Consider the following 20738-nt stretch of genomic DNA (forward strand, 5'->3'; position numbering starts at 1 on the left):
TCAGCAAACAGACTGTATGCTAATTAAATCTAAATATTTACACACCTGATCACTTTAGCATTATTCATGAATTTCAAATAAACTTCAGATGTTTAAAAAGAAAACAGAATTAGAGACCAGTTATAAATCAGTAATATGATCTCAAAGCTGTGAAATTCACTAGGAGTATATTTAATAACCCCTCTAGGTATGTACTCTACCTGTTCCCAGCACTGAGGGAGTAGCTCAGCCTCGACACGTGTGGGCCCCACATGCCTCGCAAACGCAACGCAGCCCGTCAAAATCATTTGTCTTTGGAGACAAAAACACACATATGAGAAAATACTTAATGCAGGCAGAGTTCTTTTAACCACAGGCTGTTGAGACAAAGTGTTAGCACCTCTGCTCATCATCCGGTCGCTTGATTAGGTTAAAGAGGATGTGGAGAAGCTGGTCTCTCTCTTTAGGCTCTGGGTGAAGGCAGGCAGTACATAAGATGAGTGGAATCAACTCCTGAATTAAAGAAGACATAAAGACAGAAAAGGCTAGGATCAGTTTAGATTACTCTGCAAATAATTTTTTAAAAAAGTGTGTGGTTATGGTTACAACACACAGGGGTGGAAAGGATGGTTTGTAGCACTCAAGCAGGCGCGTAAATCTATGGAGTAGCAGGAACAGCAACCGGGAAGAGGGGGCTTATTATGAAGACAGAAAATGGGAAAGTCACAAGGAGAAAAATACACAGGGGGTCACTCTTAAAAACCAACAGCAGTTTTTCAACACTCCTGCAAACATGCTTACCGTAAATCCCTTGCTGGTTTCATACCCACACTTCTTTGGACTTTGAGTCACAGAAAATTATGGCCACATACTGTAGAAGCTTAATAGTGCATGCACACAGCAGCATATACAGATACACACAAACCTAATGCACTAGTTCTCCTCCTATAAATGATTCCTACTTCAGAGTTCAGACAAAGTTCATGGGCCTTCCAGCCAGAGGGGAGAGCACTCAGCTGCCCTTGATACAGGGCCTCCATGGCCAAACTGTGGTCAGCCCTGCATTCCCGCCACACACACCGAAATTAGAGAGTGCACACAAAGTTAAAAATATATTTTTTTTCAAAGTCTGTTTTTTTTCCAGGAAGATATGATATTTTCCTGCAAAGTACTGGAAGAGCAAGCTAAACCCCAACGCTGGATGGACAAAAGGACCTAACAGAGAAACTTGGGTAAAGATAGGCTGTGATGAGTCACTCGTTCAATGCTGGACCAATCCTCTGAAGTCACTGCCATGTTGGCTATATTTTAGAAAAGCAAAAATATAACATTTGACTATCAAAAGGGTCATTTTAAGTGGTTACATGACTAGTCCAATATCGTTAAAGTCAATTTCAGCATTGGAAAAAAAAAAAAAAAAAAAAAAAAAAAAAAAAAACAGCTTAAAATGACAAATTAAGCAAATTCAGCCAACTTTAACAGCCACATTCAATAATCTTCTCCTGCAGTCTATTACAAGGCTACACATTTTCACAGGAGACATTTTGGAGAGTCAACAGCACTGGGCTGATAAAGCAAATAGAGGAATTCATAAACAGCACACATCTAAAAAGCCAGAAACCACGCTGACCCTGTTCTATTTCAGTGTGGACTCCTATGTTTCTGATGTGAAATCTCCTTCATAACTGGCCAGTCCTGTGTAAACACTGTGGGCAGGTAGAGTGGACAGAATGACGCCAGGGACCAGGGGCCAGATTCAGGGTAACTACTCCTTTTAATTTAAGGACCAATGTAAAAGAGCCTGCATTCAATAAAGGAAAGCAACAACTCCCTTCCATGTGACCATTCCTTTCAGTCTTTTCGGTTATTTTAACTATGAGGCTATGGAAAGATGTCTGCTTTACCACTCACATGATGGCTTACGACTTTCATCCAGGCTGGAACATCTCAGCATGCCTTTCATCATTTCGTGACCCTGATACCCATTATTTGGTATACCTGTACTGTATCTTATCTCCAACAAGAAAAACAGTAATGAATATAACTCTCTCAACACTACACATCAACTCATCCATAGTTTCCAGAAGATGCACACTCATATAAACCACTAACAGGTGATGTGAACAAGTGAACAACACTGCACTTCTTTTTCCAGGCATTTCCTGATGGCAGCAGGATAAAGTTGTGTGCCAAACTGCATAAACTGCTCAGGAATGCCTCCGGGACTACAAGGCCAAATCAAAGCATTGACCCAGCCTCCAAACCTCACAGAAGTTGTTTGAAGAACAGCGCGTTGAAATAATTCCAATCCAAGAAGACCCCACCTAATTCACAGAAACCGAAGACCCAGTGCCAACGTGTTGGTGCCAGACACCACAGGATACCATTACTGCACAAACTACACATATTATGTAGGTGATTTAAATGTTAAGGCTGTCTCAATACTTTAAGATGACTGGACTTTTTAGTTTTGTTTTTTCTCACTTTGTGGTTAGGTTTAGGCATCAGAACAATTTAAAGTATCTTATTACTCTTTTCACTAGTTTTTAAAGTTGTCAGCATCTACAAGCTGGATTATCCGTTTACCTGGTATAGATGGCTTTTAAAATGCTCTGACTTTTTCTTTGGCACCTTGAAGTGGTATGCATGCACACCACAATATGAAGTCTAATAATTTAGTAGCTCCCTGAGCAATCACCAAACACCAACATCAGGCCAAAATTTAAAAAAAATTTCCAGCACTTTGGTTGATACACAACTACTGAAAATTACATCAGTCAAAAGTGGACTTCATTACACATTTCAAAGTTTAGGCATCCGTAATATCTTAGGTATGAAATATTCTGACACAGAATTACTGACACAGGTCTGTTTTGAATTCAAACACCTTCATTTAATAATACATTACCAGAAATTGTCTGTCAAAGAAACAGTTCCAGTAAAACTATCAACCTTTTCTGTCATGTCTAGGTCCGTTAAAGATTACAGATAATCTACCCACTAAAAACAGGAAGTCTATAATTGCAGTTTTTAGTTACCGTCTTTGCCTTAATGATGCCTGGAAAGTCTATATAAAAATAGTACTGTAGCAAATTACTACAAAATAATGTTTTTGACAAAAAAAAAAAAACCCAAACAAAAACAAAAAAAAAGTGTTGCAATGCAATCCTTTAAATTTAAGAAAAACATAGGGTTTAATGATTTACAGCATCTGATAATACAGCCAGGTGGCAGGCAGTGTTTCAGTGTATCATACTATCGTTTTAAGTCAAACACCTTTTGTTCTCAAGAGGGTTTCACATTCAAACAAGTAAAGGTGTGTCTCCAGGGTCGTGGTGGTTAGAAGGGTCAAGCCTGCAATATGGAAGCATGGGCAGCTTTATCTGTGCAAGTGTGAGTATATACACACACACACACACACACACACACACACACACACACACACACACACACACACACACACACACTTTGTCATGGTCTGTGAATCTAACGGATATAGTACAAAGTCCAACTATTCAAGAAGAATCTCAAAGTCTTAATGCGCTGCTGCACTCACATTTTTTTTTCCTGCCAGCCTTTTCTCCCTTCAGTTTGTTTATCTTGATTTTTAAAAGAGATTAAGTTCTCCATAACTGCCTGGGGGTTGATTAAAACCTCGTAACCATGGTGACATGCAAAGCAGCCCGACCAAAGACTACTCCAACTAGATTTACCTCTTTCAGTCAATCCATTTGGTTTCCGATCAAGTTTCAGTTCCTTGTATAAAATGTCATGCGCTGCACTTATGTACGCATGGACACACATGGACAAAAAGTGCACACAAGCAGATTCTATAGAACACCTGTGCAGGTGTCAGCTTTTAAAGAGTAATTTCTTGTTAATGCAACATTTTTCGTTTTATTGTTTTTTCAAATCTCCTTTCCTACTCTTCTCAGCAAAAAAAACAACAAAAAACACTTTTGTTTGTGGAAACAAAAGCACTTAAAACCAAACAGTTGCAGGAAGAAAGCTGGCTGCATTTAGTTAAGTCACCTAATTATCAAGATCTGGGATTTTAAAACCTTTTTTCTCCGAGTTTTCAGATTTAAAAATAGAGCATAACCCCATTTATCAAACAGTTGCTAAACTGATATTTATCAAAACAGTTTCAAAATCTTTGGCATTTAGACACTTAAAGAGATTAGACTGATTGGGCCCATGTCTGATGGGCTCAATAAATCAAAGGTGAATCAAGATACAGCGAATTGAAGAGACATATCGTACAGTACGACATATTAAGACTAAGGGCCTGATTTACTAAACGGGGCAAATCAGTGTGAGGTTGCAACTGCAAGAATGTGCTGTAAGGAGCTGAAACAGCAGCTGATCTACTAACAACACACTAATGTACAAACAGATGTAGGCGGCTCATTTCTATAAGAGCCCAACCCAATCTAATGGAAAAAACAAAACAAAAAAAACAAGCAGATCAGATAAGCGAGTGATCGTTCTGCTACTTTCTGCTAAATGAAAAAATAAAGAAATTACAGTATAAACACAGGATTTAGGTACTTTCTCTTCAGAAACAGTATGGTAATTCAGACTCACATCAGGCAGCTGAAGGTGAATTCAGCTCATACTGATTGAGACTTTGTGGGGTCTAAGAGGTTCAGGCAGCAATTCTCAGGATAAATAACACTATTATTTATCCCTATTTATCCAGAGAAGGGCTTCTTTAATCAAGACTGCTATATAAACATAAAATTTATGCGTCCTGCAGGACATATAGAACACTAAACGTTATATAAGATCAAACGTTGAGAGATTTGCATGTTACTGAAGTTACTCCAACTGTGTGCAAATGGAGGCATTGTTCTTTTGCACAAAGACAGACATTAATTTAGTACAGTGCAGATGTGTCTTAGTCACATAAATTTAATTTTGACAGCGAGACATTTTAATATGATATGTAACAGACTCGGTACGGGACACATTTAAAATCAAACAAAACCATAAAAGAAACCAAAAATTTAAGTGGAGTGAAAAAGTATTTGCCCCCTTATTAATTTCTTATATTTTTGCATATTTGTCACACAAATGACAAAGCTGCATTTTTGTATTTACTTGGGTTATCTTTGACTAATATTGAAATTTGTTTGATGATCAAACCAGCCACACATCTGAAAGCATATTGATTTGCTCTCCTGATATTTAGACTGTAGTATTGATATTTTAACCTTTGCCCTTTTTTTCAAATTTGCATGTAACTGATGCAAATATGCAAAAAAATGAGGAATCAGGTAGGGCGGCAAATACTTTGTCACAGCAGTGTTTGTAATGTTACATTGCTCTGTGTGATGTGCACACTGCTGAGAAAAAGACGAGCAGGTGCTCTTAGTTTTTTCATGAACAAATCTCTGTTTAGAAACATGAATAAAAATGAAACGGTGCAAATCAGTTAAGGTCTGCTCTATATAGGGCGAGGACACAGTGAACAGCTACAGCTCATAGCTATGGCACTGTGCTCAGCTCTAAACCGTTCACCTGTGTTAATTACACACTCATTCTGACAAAAACCTCCCCCTGGCATTTCAAATAAAGAACACTCCTAGTGAGAATGACCACAGCCACATTAGCTAAACAACGGCCACACCTTACAGTTACAAAATTGCCGTTATACCTCTTAACGAATAGATAGCAACCCCCCAACCCCCAAGGAGTGTGTTTTGCTCTGGCATGTTCTGTTAATAAATTTGGCCCCAAAACTGCAACGCAACTTACTTTTTGGGTACACACTATTTTTCAGTGTTACCGTTACAGGATTGCAGACTGTATTTGCAAAAAATAATAAATATGGAAAATCAGAGCTTATACTGTTTTCACACATGGATTTCAAACAACTTCAAGAGCGTTATGCCAGGATATTTTCCCACTGTTGTCTGTTCTCACAGGAAATAATTCCACTTCACCTGTGCTTAAGTGAAGCTATTGTCCGATCCAACTGAGTTCGGCATTTGTTATCTCATGCATTTCTCTCAGGTAAGAAAAAGTTCAGGGCTGCAGCGCATGTGTGAAAATGTATTTAGTGACAGCGGTTTTGCAGCAGAAGGAATTGGCATTAGTTACACTTTTCTGATCTACATGTGAGAATCATGCAAATGAGTGCGTGAAAGACTCACCTGGCAAAGATGCGCAACCATTCTCTAGAAGAGAGGCATGCATGAGAGTGAGAGAATGAGTGAGACGAAAAGAGAAGAAAAAAACCGTGAAGGCAAAGGGACAGCAAATATGAGAGGAAAAAATGCAGAGGAAAAATGATGAGGACTTCTGAAAAACAAATGCCATGACAAAAGAAGGTGACCCTACAAATCAATAGATAAGACACAAGTCAGCAGGAGCTGGCAGGTAAAAATGTCCCCAACTCTATATTCGTATCTCTTGGGGAACGACAAAAAGGCAACACAAGGACAAAGGTGCTTTGTGCATCATCAAGTTTGAGACATTGATTGAATTATCTCAAAAAATAGCAATCACACAAATCCCACTATTGCCAAGAAAACAGCCTTTGCACAATGTGTAACTCTACAGTTCATATTCATATTGTGAGAACAGCTTAGGCACAAAAGAAAAAGAAAAAAAAGGGGGTGATGTTCCTTTAAAGCAGTAAATATTTCACATAACAGCAGATGGTGAAGTGGATGAATCACCAATGGAAAAATATGTTTGCAAAGGTGTCAAATTAGCACCATTAAAAATACTGACAATAACCACATTAGGCTGTTTAGAGTCGTTTCCCCTCTACGTTATAAATAAACAGTTTAGAGGAAACTTTAGTAGTTGTGAACGACCATCTACTTTTTTTTTTAACCTATTCTCATCCTTGCTGCTCTGTGTGTATCTATTGGTTATTAAAACAAGAAGCCTGTGATGGTGACAATGAATGGGGAAACAGGGAGGAGAAGAAGAGGGCAGGATGACCAGCACAAGCAGGTTTACCTCTCGTTTAGCAAGAAGGACATTAGGGACGATGTGAGGGAGACAGCGACCCAGCATTAGCATCACACTCTCCTCGCTGTCTGCTATACGAGACACCTGGGAACAGGAGGGACATTATATTCTGTTTTTCCTAAATTTACTTTTTTTTTCTTCTTTTTTTTTTTTATCTGTATATGAAATGTGTGCTCCTGACCTCTGCTCCTAGGCGGCTGTCGGAGCACATTCTGCAGAAGGACAACAAGGCTTGCTGGAAGGCCGGAGATAACTTCCTGAGACACCACAAACAACAAAAGACCAAAAACAGTCACTACAGTCTGCAACACTTAATCTGTACACCACAAGTACTCTGGAGAATGTCCTGACCGTTGAATGATTGAGGACTGGAATAGGTTACCCTGCCACTGAGGTTAGTGCTGCCACTCTCCCATGTAACGTGACATTACCACAGTACTAAGAATAGCAGGTGGCTGACTAACAGTAATGCACCACTCACTTTTTTCTTTTAACGCCACATAAATCAGATTTTGTTTTTGTTTTTTTAAGGGAACACATATTTAAATGATAAAAATAATGAAAGATCAAAAAATATCATTAAAAATAATACATCATAGGTGGGACACAAATAAGAAAAAACATTTTTAAATGAATAAAAGCTCAGTTTCAGTGATGACTAGTTTAAAGCACAATACACTTTCTTACTCAAGAGGGCAGCCACACAACCTAATACCTGGTTTTAGACAAAGACGAATAACTACCTCCATCTAGTGGCTATATTTAGCGACTACACAAAAATGGGCAACGTGGCTGTAGTAGACACAGTTGGTTCTAATAATTTTTACAACTATATTTTTTTTTCTTTTTGGCCTTCAAACCCCCACAGAGAATTTTACATTTTAAATTAAATAAATAAACAAAAAAATCTAACCGTAAATGAAGTGCAGAATTTTAGCTTTTATTCAGCTTTAGCTTTTAACAGGTATTACATTAACTGCTTAGAATTTACAGCCACTTTTAAGTTTAGTCCCCCCATTTTCAAAAGCGGCAGGTCATTGGACAATTGACTGATCAGCAGTTTCATGCCCAGTGAGGCCTCTTCATTTGTTATTCCATGAAAATTTAAGCAGACAAAATATCTGGAGTTGATTCCAAGTATTGAGCGTCTAATTTGATAGCTGGAACTTCACTGGAACTTTCCAATGACGTCCAAAGAGATGTCAATGTAAATGAAAGGGGCCATCCTTAGGCTGAAAAACTAAAACATACCTCTCAGGCAAACGGCAAAAACTTTAGGAGTGGCCAAATTAACAATCTGAGTCAATAACACAGTCTTAAGTTATTCTATCACTGTCAAAGTCTACAATCAAGACACACCTTTTATGAAGGCAAATGCAGGGCTTAGAGGAAGGCACACTCCACTGAAGAACAGATGGCTATATTGGACTTTGCCAGACTAAAAGAGCCTGCACATATCTGAACAAATGAAAAAAAGTTTATCTTGTATCAAAATGGTGAGAAAAGTTTTGAGACCTCACAGTCTGAAGCGTACCACATTATCTGTCTAACATGGCGGACGCAGTGTGAGCACATATGGCTGCCAGTTGAAACAGCTCTCTACAGGGTGGACCATTTATATGGATACACCGTAATAACATGGGAATGGTTGGTGATATTAAAGTCCTGTTTGTGGCACATTAGTATATGTGAGGGGGCAAACTCCTCAAGATGGGTGGTGACCATGGTGGCCATTTAGAAGTCGGCCATCTTGGATACAACTTTTGTTTTTTCAATAGGAAGAGGGCCATGTGACACATCAAACTTATTGGTAATGTCACAAGAAAAACAATGGCGTGCTTGGTTTCAATGTAACTTTATTCTTTCATGAGTTATTTACAAGTTTCTTTTTGTTCACAGCCATTGACATGTCGAAGAGGTTAACACGTGAGGAGCGGATCGAAATTGTGTTGATATCTGGTGAACGCAGTAACTGGGTCATTGCAGCAGATTTCAATGCAAGACACCCTACGAGACCACCCATCTCCCATGCTACAGTCAGCAAACTGCTTGCTAAGTTTCGTGAAACTGGTTCAGTGTTGGATTTGCCAAAATGTGGACGCAAGAAAACTGTCACTAATGAAGAAACATCAGTGGCTGTCCTAGCTTCATTCAACAAGAGCCCACAGCGTAGCACTCGCCGCATGTCACTGGAGAGTGGCATCAGTCGAACATCCCTTCGGCGGATATTAGCTACTCACAAATGGCACCCTTACAAACTCCAGCTACTGCAGCATCTCAACGAGGATGACCCAGATCGGCGCACAGAATTTGCAGAATGGGCAAAACAGAAATTGGAACAGGACCCTCAGTTCACGCAGAAGATTTTGTTCAGTGATGAGGCAAACTTTTATGTGAATAGTGAAGTTAACCAACAAAACCACCGCTATTGGTCTGACACTAACCCACATTGGATGGATCCCTCCAAGACTGTTGGAACAACAAAAGTGATGGTTTGGTGTGGTATATGGGGTACAATGATAGTGGGTCCATTCTTCATCAATGGAAACCTCAAGGCCACTGGATATTTGAAATTGCTACATGATGATGTGTTTCAGTCTTTATGCACTGAAGCTGGCACGTTCCCTGAGTTTTTCCAGCAAGATGGTGCACCACCACATTATGGGTGCCAGGTCCGAGCATTCCTAGATGAACAGTTTCCTGGAAAGTGGATTGGTCATCGTGGGCCAGTTGAATGGCCCCCAAGGTCTCCCGATCTGACCCCCTTAGACTTTTATCTTTGGGGTCATCTGAAGGCAATTGTCTATGGTGTGAAGATACGAGATGTGCAGCACCTGAAACTACGGATACTGGATGCCTGTGCTGGCATTTCTCCTGCGGTGTTGCTATCCGTGTGTGAAGAGTGGGAGAAGAGGGTTGCATTGACAATCCAACACAATGGGCAGCACATTGAACACATTTTATAAGTGGTCAGAAACTTGTAAGTAACTCATGAAAGAATAAAGTTACATTGAAACCAAGCACACCATTGTTTTTCTTGTGACATTACCAATAAGTTTGATGTGTCACATGGACCTCTTCCTATTGAAAAAACAAAGGTTGTATCCAAGATGGCCGACTTCTAAATGGCCACCATGGTCACCACCCATCTTGAGGAGTTTGCCCCCTCACATATACTAATGTGCCACAAACAGGACTTTAATATCACCAACCATGCCCATGTTATTACGGTGTATCCATATAAATGGCCCACCCTGTAGTTTCTATTATTGATGTGACTGTTGATAACAGTAACACGATGAATTGTGAAGTGTACAGGGCTATACCCTGTCATATTCAGACAAATGCTGCAAAGCTGCTGTTACTGAAGATAAAACTGAAAGCACAAAGATACACAATCAGCAACTGAATTTGGCTGCACTAAAGGCCTGGCAGGACATCTCAAGGGATGTCTACAGGTTTTAGACTCAGGCAGTTAGTGGATTTACATATGTCACACAGGTATTAAAAAAGCCCTATATTTTTTTGTTTACATTTGACCATCATATTTGCATTCCTTGATGCAGCAAATGTTAGGAAAGTTGGCTCTTTGTTTTGCAAGGTTTTTTCATGCCTGAATTTTCACTCACCTGTTTGGCTGATCAAACTGGACAGGTGGCTTATTCTTCAGCTTGCTGTGAGTCTGTGGGTGGAATTGTGATGTGTTCTGAGTAGAGAGGTTGTCTGTGTTATTGTCAGGCTCTGAAACCCCTCGGATGTCCAGATACTTGCCATTATCCATGGTAGGCTGAGGATAAGACTACAAGACGTTAGCATTATAGGGTCAAATATTTGGGCTTGTGACAAACTACAGAGAAACTGTCATACAGACTGAATGATTTTCTTCTTTTCTTCTTGCTTTTTTTTTTAAAATTTACTATAGAAAACTGTGGGACTGGTATACATTTAAATAAGCCTGTGCTTTACATATTCAAAATGACCACATACCACAGAAAGAGGGTCAGCAGAGCAAGCAGTGGTAGCAGAAGAGGAAGACGTGTTAGGTGTATTCTGAGAGCCCAGGTCCAAAGTGGTCGGAGGCGGGGAGGAAACGGTCCTCTTCAGTGTTTGAATCTCACTGTGGGGCAGAGGTAACATAACATAAGTCAAAAAATACTACATACTTAATCAAGCAGCAAGTGAACGAGACAATCGACTGTTTCACCCCTACCATCAAAGTCGTGCTTGAACTGTTCAGTAAAATTGGTCAGAATCCTGATGGTGTCAATTAAAGACTTCACATGACAAGAAAATTAAGTTCCACTTTTGCATCAGACCAAAGTTTCCTCTGTAATTTCATGCAGCTGTGGTGCTTGGGAGAAATTTCCAATCTGGTTTTACACCATGGCCAGTTTTGGTCACGGTTATGGAAATAATGTGGACTTGGTGCTGAAAACTTCTGAGAATTTTTTTTTAATGAATACTTCTGCTGACTCTTTGCTCAGCAGTAGAAGGGGTAAATGTTCTTGTTGAAATGACATGCAGTGAAAGAGCTATGAATGTTGGAAACCTTGTCAGGATCAAAGACTTCAGAGTTTTTCAAAAAGAATAGTATATCAGCACAGACATGCACTCAAGCACACACCATTGCAGTTTCTTTATCTGCTCTGCTAGGTTCTGCTTCTCATTATTGAGGAGGCTTATCTGGTACTCCAACTCTTGCACGACTTCTGTCTGCTGCTAAAGAGAAGAAAAAAAAAAAAACATAATGCAGACAAATTACAAATTCAGCTCAAGAGCCGGAGCTCTGAAGTCACAACTTCTTCTTCAGATTTAACTGAAAGAGAAAAATCACTTTGCGTTTAGTTTCACAGCCTTTTTTCAATGAATCTTTCTGGTACTAGAAGGAATACAAAGCAATAAAACAGGTTCAACTCAGCGTATACACACCTGTTGTGAAAGGTCAGGCTTCTTTAGTGGATCTTGGGCAATGCAGTTTCCAGGAAGATCGACAAAATCCACTCCAACTGACACATCAGCTGTGTCCCGAGGAGAAGAGAGGGGGGTGCCACAGCTTCTGTAGAGCTGTAACAGGTCGGGGGGTTTGGGAATGTTGAGGCCAACATCATCCCACAACTCAAAGTCCTGGGAAGAAACATAAAACAAAACAGTTGAGTAATTGTCATTTGTGTCAGGCACGGGCTCATCCTTTGCATTACACAATTATGTGCAAGTACAAGTTTAAATTATTCATACTACCTTCAGTACTTTCTTATGAATTAGGATGTTTTGTTTTTTTTGTTGAAAAGGAGACAGACCTAATTTTAAAAATAAAAGATAACTCCAGTTAGGAATTTGCCATCCTTTACCTGATCATCATTTTCATCAGAGAAGGTGATGGATGAGAGTTTGTATTCATTTTTCAATAAATACTCATTCACAAGGAAGTTTAAGGCTCTTTTCTCCAGTGGGCGGATAGGCTCCTGAGGCAGAGAAGAACAAGGTCGATCACGGCAATGTTCTCACAAGGGTTTAAAGGGACACATTCGTTCATTCTTCACTCATTTCACCAGAAAGGAAAAATTAGAAAGCTTATAAATCCCCCACCTGAATTTCAGGGCTTGACTTGAAGTTTTTTCTCTCCTGAGAGGGCACTTCGCTCTCTGAGAAATTGAGAATATATGAGATAAATTTGAAAGGATGCTGAGCATCACTCACCAAAAGGAATTCTCTGACAAAAAGAGAGAAAGCTGTAACAAAAAAGGGTTCAGGTGGAGAAGAAGTTAAAAGTGCGCCACACCTGCTGCCTGAGTCAAGTTGGCGCGCAGAGCCTGAATGGTCTCCTTTGCTTTCCGTAGCTCAAACTCCAGCACTGGACAGGAAGTGACAACACACACAGGAAGTGCATCCAACCAAAGACAGGGAACAAACAAATAAAACAGATGGGTATGAAAAACCAAACAATGGCACAAAAGATTAAAAAGTCATAAAAACAAAACAAAAAAAGGATGCATGCAAATCATGGGTCTAAGGAACGCATGCAGCAGAGGACTATGGTAAAGCTGGCAAGATGTTTCTTGGACAGGTGTGTTTTCTGCATTGAGATGCAGCTCGATGATAGAATTTCCTGCCCTTGTTTTCCTCTCATTAATACTTAACAAATGGAAGTCCAAATTTACCTAAATTGTAGCTGAGGCAAGCAAATCCATTCAGGCTACTAAAATGTATCCTTGATAAACTAGGAGCTGTCTGACACAGGTTTTTATAAGTAATAAGTAATTTACACATTTGAGTTCAAGCCACTCAAGGGACAGCCAATGCTCAAATGTGTTGTCCTTAAGAGATAAGACCATCACACTATGAACACCACAACATAAAGCTATTTCAGCTAACAGTCAAAACGTGAGTTTGGCATTCTTTGCTAGGTTACCGATTTAGACTCGTCTTTCTTGACTTTGACTTTGCAAAACAAATCAAAAAACAAAAAACATAACACGATCAAGCCAATCATAGAAACATGAGGAAGCCGTTTCTGGCATCTTATATACTATCAGAAGGAGCAGAAGGTATTATTTATAAAAATGTTTATTTTTAATCTATAAGTAAAAATGGTAAATGCTAGATTCATACTGATTTCTTCTTTAAAGAACACACAAGGTCTTAAGACATGTTAGATTAAAAACACACGCAAAAAGTAATAAGCAATGGAGCAGGAAAACTATGTTGCATAGCTGTGCACTGAAAAATCTGCAATTTGATCTGACTCTTGTTTCCCCAACATGTGTCACTTAAGGTTCAAGGCTGCTGTAGGTTTCACACTTCTTTATAGCAACTGTGAACAGCTAGCTTAAAAAAAACCCAACAAAAAGCAGAAAAACATTTTCAGGAAACAGTCTATATTTCCATATAAGGTCAAAGCCAATTTCTAAGCATTTAAAAATAGTAAATTTCTGCCAGAGGAAATCGAGTTACCATTCAGACTAGCAGATCAAGTGCACAGGATGCAAACGCAACAAAATGGAAAACCAAGAACTGAATAACGGGAAGAGAAGGAAAAATAAATAAAAGCAAAAAGCTAGACTGGATGGAGTGACTTGTCCAGTATTTTACTGGGGTTTGATCAACGTCAACGGAGAAAGCCAGAAAACCCAGAGTCAGACAGCTGGGGGCAGGGCTCTTAGCAAGAAGAACAAGTTGAGCGGAATGAGAGTGGGGATGTTTCAAAAGTAAAGAGAGAGGAAGGGAAACATGGCAATTTGGTAGAAAGGGCAGTGTGTGAATAGTCATTTTTAAAAATGATGCATAATTTGGAGGTGTGAGGTGGAACCAACATCTCTGCTGCATGGTTTTAACTGGGCCCTTACTTCACATCATCATTTCTCTCAACTGATAAAAGCCCCAAACCAGAAGCAAGCGTTTCCCGCGTTTACATTATTGGTCCACTAACTGGCGTTACCCAAGACTTTGACTTTACCATCAGAATGCAATATACACATTTAAATTAAATGACATTTATATTTATAGGACAATCTATATGCCATCCCCTATCCCATCATGCTCTACAATCTATTTCTCACCCTTAATATTCATGTACAGTGGAAGGGAAAACAAATTTAATGTAAAAAAAATTAAAAAAAACAAACAAACAAAAATACACAACATAATCCACCACTTTAACAGCTTAGGCACAGTTCTGGGACACACACACACACTTACTTTTAAAATGTGTGAATTGCTGCAGAAAACTGTTACTAGCTTTAACCCTTATAATCTAGCAGACTTCTCATGGCTAAAAATTAATGTCTTCATCTTGATGATTGTGAAACTACAAAATTAAAACCAGAAGGGGATTTGGTTAATATGCATAGTCCCTGCCTGATCCCATTTTGCTTTCGGCATTCTACATAAATATCAAAGGCTTACTCATTTATTTTTTTCCTTTAGTCCACAGCATAAAAGTACTCACCACGCAACACCTGGAAAAAAAGGCAATATGCCAGTAAATGAACACCTGTTCTTAAACCCAATGGTGTGATGACACATCATTGGCGTCAGGAGGAGCTGTTAATGTGTTTAGCTAAAACTATCAGACTGTGTCTCACGAAGGAGCCATGGAGGAGGGAGGGCGGGGGACAGTACGCTTTTTAAATAATGCTGATACATGTTTGGTACCAAAAATACCACAGACTGGTTTTGCAGTGTGACGGTTCGTGAGAGGAGGCACAAAGACCTCAATGAACTTAAAAAAGAGAAACACACATCATGTAAAAAAAAGAAAAAAAAGAAGAAGAAGTTTTTTTTTAAAAAATGTGACTATTTTATCCCTAATAAAGCAGGACTGACAGAAACACGTGTTATTAAGCAGAGTTTATTTATTACTGGTCATCGTTGTTATTAAAGCAGCTTTTAGATTTCATTTTGCCATATTCCACAGCACTCCCATTCAGTCATTGTCTACTCTCCTGATCTTTTATCCCCAGTGTAAGCTGGGCCTCTTGTTTTGAGCCCTGACAGTATGGTTCATCTTACCTGCCACCCGTTCGTCTGTCTCTCGGTTACCGTCATCTGAGTAACGGGCAAAGTCCAGAGAGTCCAAGGTGCTGATGCTGCCTGCTCGATCTGAACAAAAACACAGACACAGAGACAGAAGTGAGACAAGTATACACCTGCATAACCATACAGCTAAATGATTGCACTCCCCAAGAGCTCACAGTTCAAAAATGTGACTGTGCAGCCTACATGCTGCTCTATAGATTCTTCTCTCTGAAAGAATAGGGTCAGCTTCAGTGTGGTAAAACCCATTTCCAAACTATTAATTCCACCAACTATACACAAGGGTAGGCAGGTGCTAAGAGAAGGAACATAAAGGTGATAAATAAGGCCACTCTTTGCTCATATTTCACTGGGCTAGGCTGCTCTGATAGCTAAGTCAATGGTGTTGGCTTTCTTTCCACTGCAATGCAAGTGTGAGATTGGCCTGTTTGTTCTCTGATATCAAGATACAGTACAATGTCAAGTCATATATGACCTTGTTGGCCTGAAAAACACATTTAAAAAAAAAAAAAAAAAAAAAAAAAAAAAGCTGTGTGAGTAATTGAACTGAATTAGCAAATCATTTCCACTCATTAAGTTATAACTTGTATTATAAACTTTGATCATATTACTACTTTGGATTGTTAAAATCCTTTGGGTTTAAAAAAAAAAGACTGAAGAAAACTTCATGTAACTTCAACAAAACTTCAGCATGTATTTCCCTTTGTAGACAAGTAATGTATTTCACTAATATTTCTTTTTCTGTTACATATAAGGTTTGTCTATATAAGCGTATACATTATTTTATGTCATGTTCAAATTCATGACCATGCAACTTTATGATATAGTGACAGTGTTTCTCCATTGTCTGTCTACACAAGTGTCATTGTTCTGCCAAGCTGATGTCAGGCAAACTAATTTTCCTGCATATAAAGCTTCCAAATGTGTTTACTTCCTGATGATGTGTGAGGACATTTGTTGTTAGTAGCTGCAATCCATCTGGCAAAACATTGAGTAATAGAGTTTGCAGGTGTGCGTGCATGAACGGAGCAAAAGAAAAAACAAAAAAGTAATTTGATAATGTGAGGGGGCATTTGCAGATGTCCTTTGTGTACATGTCTGATGTGCAAAAGAACAAGCCTGGTTGACCTTTCATTTCCTTGACAGATGTGACACTTCAGTCTGTCACCACCTCCCTTTATTCCACCCCAGCTGATTATACAACACATAAGCGCACACAGATGATTGTCTTTCTACTTGCCAAAACAGAAAAAGCTAAAAGCTAAGGTACACGAGTTTACATCAGGGCCTAGGAGCTGATATTGATGAATGGTCAGGAGGAAGCCAACAGGCACTTTTAATTTAATGGGAAGGTTTTTGGCAAGACTGATTTAAACTGTGGTTATAAATATGGGATGAAAAAGTGGAGCACAAATTATAAGTGAATCACAGACAAGCTAACAAACCTACGCAAGATCAAATATCTTAAGTCTTAAAGAAAATAAGCCTTTTTGTGTGGCAGTAGATGGTAGATCATTTTATTTGTCTCAAGCTGTTGCTTTCATCAAAAATGCCTTACTAGTAAGACTTCACTATGCACAGCAATGAAAATGTAGTTTAGAGATTTCAGACTAGGACAGCACATAAATTGTGGTCACAAATGATCTAGAACTGATAATGTGAAGCTTCTATTTAACCTATTTAAAGAATACAAAAGTTCCTGCACAATTACAAATAAACAGTTGCCTGTCTAGCAAGAGGTGAAGAGAGAAACCTTCAAAATTCATTGCAGCAAATTAGCAAGGTGGTGGGAGATGGCATGCTGTGTCATGTGCCCTAGAGCAACAGCTGCAGATGCAGCTTGTAACACAGTCATTATCCACACACATGCTCACTGCTGACTCACAGTCACAAGTTTTTTTTATTTGCAATCACCACACCAATTACATTTCAGATTCATCAGAGATTTGTTACTTCATCAGAGAGATTTTTTTTTAAATTCTAGCCAGTATCACATATCTAAAAAAAAGTATTATTTATAACACTATATGGATGAAGCCTATCCAAGGAAACTATCACACTCTCTAGACTGTATGCTGCAGGTACAATATCCATCTTTTCATTAACTTCAGACTTGATAACAGGCATCAGAATCTATGGACCAAATTAATTTCAATGCAATAAGTCATCTTAAACTAGACATTATTTTATTTAGTGTTTACAATCATAAGGATCACATAGTCAGAAACCACCAAAGGTGATTTGTTTAAAAACAAACAACAACAACAAAACAAACAAACAAACAAACAAAACACACACACACACATGAGAAATTGGCTGTTGAAACAGCAAGCTGTTCTGTCAATGTAGAAAAAGAAAGCAGACATCCAAACAGTATCCCTCCTTCTTTAGCAACAAGAGCAACTTAAGTAAATCCTAATGTTGCAATGTGGCAGAGAAATTCTTCCCACATGAAAAGAAAGATAATTGCAGAGATCACATGAGGTCTGGACTATCAGCTATGCTAGGATGAAAAATGACATGGCCTTCAGCAAAGTCTCATTGTTACAGGCTACAGGCTTGTAGATTACACCACTTCTCTATGATGTTCCTGTCACAAGCACAACAGGGGAGGTGTCAGGTCCTTTCAAACTCACAGTCTTACCGTGTTCTAAACCTTTTGGGAAATAGGAGATACTAAAAGACACACATCCTATAGTGGTTTGTGTTTACTGCTGTAGCCTTAAGGCATAGATACAAGGGCAGAATTTAATTATAAAGGTTGGGTTTAACAGATTTAAAAAAAAAAAGACAAGGAATCTGACTAGCTGCCATTTGCAATCTGGAAAAGCCAGACTGAGGCCAGCTACCAAGACACACGCCTAAAACTATACTCCAGTTTTCTGAGATCTTAGGTAATGTTCATTGCCACTGCATACAAAATAGTTGTGTCTGGCTTTAACATTTATTTATATGAATCCCTCAGCTAAAAAACTACCAAATGCTTCTACAGTAAAAATACATAATTTAGCCTTGTTCCATAATTTGAAAAAGTCAAAATTACATTTGCAGTGCAGCTTCAATGACATGCTGCAAAAAGCCATAGCCATTCACAGTCTGGCACACTGATAAAAATCCTTTCATTCGTGTGGGCAATGTCTCGAATGAATGACCAAACTCACCCTACAAAAACATCTTAAAACCGTGATATAAAATCACTCTGCCTTGATTTTGAGTGCATGTTTCACTGCCAAATAGATATTGGAAGAAGATTTTTTTCTACTCCCCCCGCTGCTAATTTCAAACAGTCAAGGAGGCAAACACACCCACTGGTGTGACATGGCACTTTCTATTCAAGATACAATCTGTTTTCACCAAAACACATTAACAGAAAAAAAAGAAAACACCTCATTTTCAGTGGCAGGGAGATTTATTTATGTTACATTAGTGTGGTGAACAATGAATGTAGGTGTAACATACTTCAATTTACTACCTATAAGCTTCCTAATCTATCACACATCTAAAATTATACAATTATAAGATTATAATTTCTATTATCGAGGTCTACAGTGAATTCATGAAGTAAATACAATAATAAATGTTGAGTCAACACATTTCTAAAAGTTAGATCAATATATTTTCATCTGGTCATTTTTTAATGCTAATAGTCTATCATTGTAGCCAATTTGCTAATCTTTTAATGTCAAGATTTACATTATGCTGAGTGCAAACACATTCGCTTGACTCACTGGTATGAAGTGGGGCCACAACAAATGTTTTTGCTGCTATTTAACAAGATTTTAACTCTTTAGTTACTGCTTCTACTATAGCAGGTGCTGTTTATTTGTGGATGAGGCTGTGACCATGGGTACCATTTGCATAGCAGGTCTGCCTAAGGTCCTTGCTGCCAGACTCTTCAACTGCTGTGTTGGTGCATGGTAATGAATGAAAATGAGTCTTGTAAATGGATTAGGATGCAACAGATGTACACATTTTACATAATAACATTTACAGCATTTTATCTCCCTAGCTGGGTAGACGCAACCTATGCAGAGCAACACAACCATTTACAAGACACTTTGCTCCTGGACCAGATGATACAGCTTCAAACTAATTCAGGAAGCCTGTTTTATCATTATCACAAGACTGTAGAATTCTCCTTCGTTCAAATGTGCTATTTGAGCAATACTGTGGTTCAGGGAAAGGCAAAAGCTGTTCGTACAAGCATCCGCTTCTTCTCCTTCCTCTCTTTTGTTTTCTATAGCCGATATTGACCTCTGACCTCTGACGGGTGTTTTCCTACAGGGCTAAATTACACTTGGGCGATCACTACAGGTCACCAGCATTATTACGCTACCAGTATTTATCTTTCAGTGAGTAGTTAATGTTTAATGCCTTGTCACAACTCTGTGTTAGTCTGTCATCTCACGACTGACCGACAAAACCCAATAGCTGGCTGCGGCCCTGGAGCTGAAGAGCAGGTGCAGCAAACAGATCTTAAGCTATCGTAGCCAATGATTAAAGCTAACGTTAGCCAGCTGATGGGCTAACTCTGTTTCATACAACATCAATACAGAGCTAGCGAACAGCTACATATGTAGCACTAAAAGCAGCTAACGACACTTACTCAGTGGTCCTCCAGGTCCGAGTACCTGGTCTTTGGCAGGTGGAGTACCGCTCTGTCGCTCGAAGTTGCCAGGGTTGGAGAAATAATCCCTCAGCCGGGGGAGCTCTCTGCCTGCTTCCAGCAGTTCGGTGTGAAACTCCAAGGCCGTGAGGATGTATTGGTCCCGCAATAACTGGGCAGCGATGACATCTACAGATACCCGCGTCTCGGCGCTGCCTGCCATAGCGGAGGTGGCGGCGGCCAACGCCGAGATGCCCTCACCGCTGGGGCTCGTCCGGTTGCTAGACAGCAGGAGCGACGGAGGCTCTGCGTCTGCAGGCGGAGAGAAAGGATTGCCTGGCGGTGGTCCTGGCGCCCCGTCACTCGGACTCCGCTCTGTGTCAACTGTTTCGTTAGGGCGCCGTTCGGCCTCTTCTTCAGAATCACTGAGATTAAATGGGTTCACTGACGCCATTTTTGCCCTAAAGAGATTTTTTTTTTAGCAATCTAAGCTAGCTAAGCTAATCACACCCGCTGCTTCCTGAATGGATATTAGGTTAGCTAAGGTTTGGTAGGTGGAAGAGGAGGAAGAAGAAGAAATGCGAAGCTACGATTGGTCAAATGTAAGAGACGCTACTCCCAAAGCCCGCCCCTT

At 39.4% G+C, this 20738-nt stretch overlaps 1 protein-coding gene across 9 annotated transcripts in view; it reads right to left on the reverse strand.

Annotated features, from left to right (window-relative positions):
• The window catches only part of relch (RAB11 binding and LisH domain, coiled-coil and HEAT repeat containing), a 37070-nt gene extending 16437 nt beyond the window's left edge, over nt 1-20633 (reverse strand). For 3 of the 9 annotated variants that reach the window (XM_063483835.1, XM_063483834.1, XM_063483842.1), the window contains exons 1-14: nt 20105-20633; nt 15475-15564; nt 12746-12817; nt 12553-12608; nt 12315-12428; nt 11896-12090; nt 11591-11685; nt 10954-11083; nt 10596-10765; nt 7148-7223; nt 6955-7050; nt 6138-6161; nt 380-492; nt 201-291 (exon numbers count right to left, since the gene is read on the reverse strand). In XM_063483835.1, the coding sequence (XP_063339905.1) occupies nt 201-291; nt 380-492; nt 6138-6161; nt 6955-7050; nt 7148-7223; nt 10596-10765; nt 10954-11083; nt 11591-11685; nt 11896-12090; nt 12315-12428; nt 12553-12608; nt 12746-12817; nt 15475-15564; nt 20105-20558 (1776 nt within the window). In that variant the 5' untranslated portion in view covers nt 20559-20633. The remainder of the gene's footprint in view (nt 1-200; nt 292-379; nt 493-6137; nt 6162-6954; nt 7051-7147; nt 7224-10595; nt 10766-10953; nt 11084-11590; nt 11686-11895; nt 12091-12314; nt 12429-12552; nt 12609-12745; nt 12818-15474; nt 15565-20104) is intronic. The other 6 variants (XM_063483839.1, XM_063483838.1, XM_063483836.1 and 3 more) reach the window with 5 other exon arrangements.
• Between the last annotated feature and the right edge of the window lie 105 nt (nt 20634-20738).

This window comes from Pelmatolapia mariae, linkage group LG9, assembly GCF_036321145.2.
Source record: "Pelmatolapia mariae isolate MD_Pm_ZW linkage group LG9, Pm_UMD_F_2, whole genome shotgun sequence".
Lineage (NCBI taxonomy): Eukaryota > Metazoa > Chordata > Actinopteri > Cichliformes > Cichlidae > Pelmatolapia > Pelmatolapia mariae.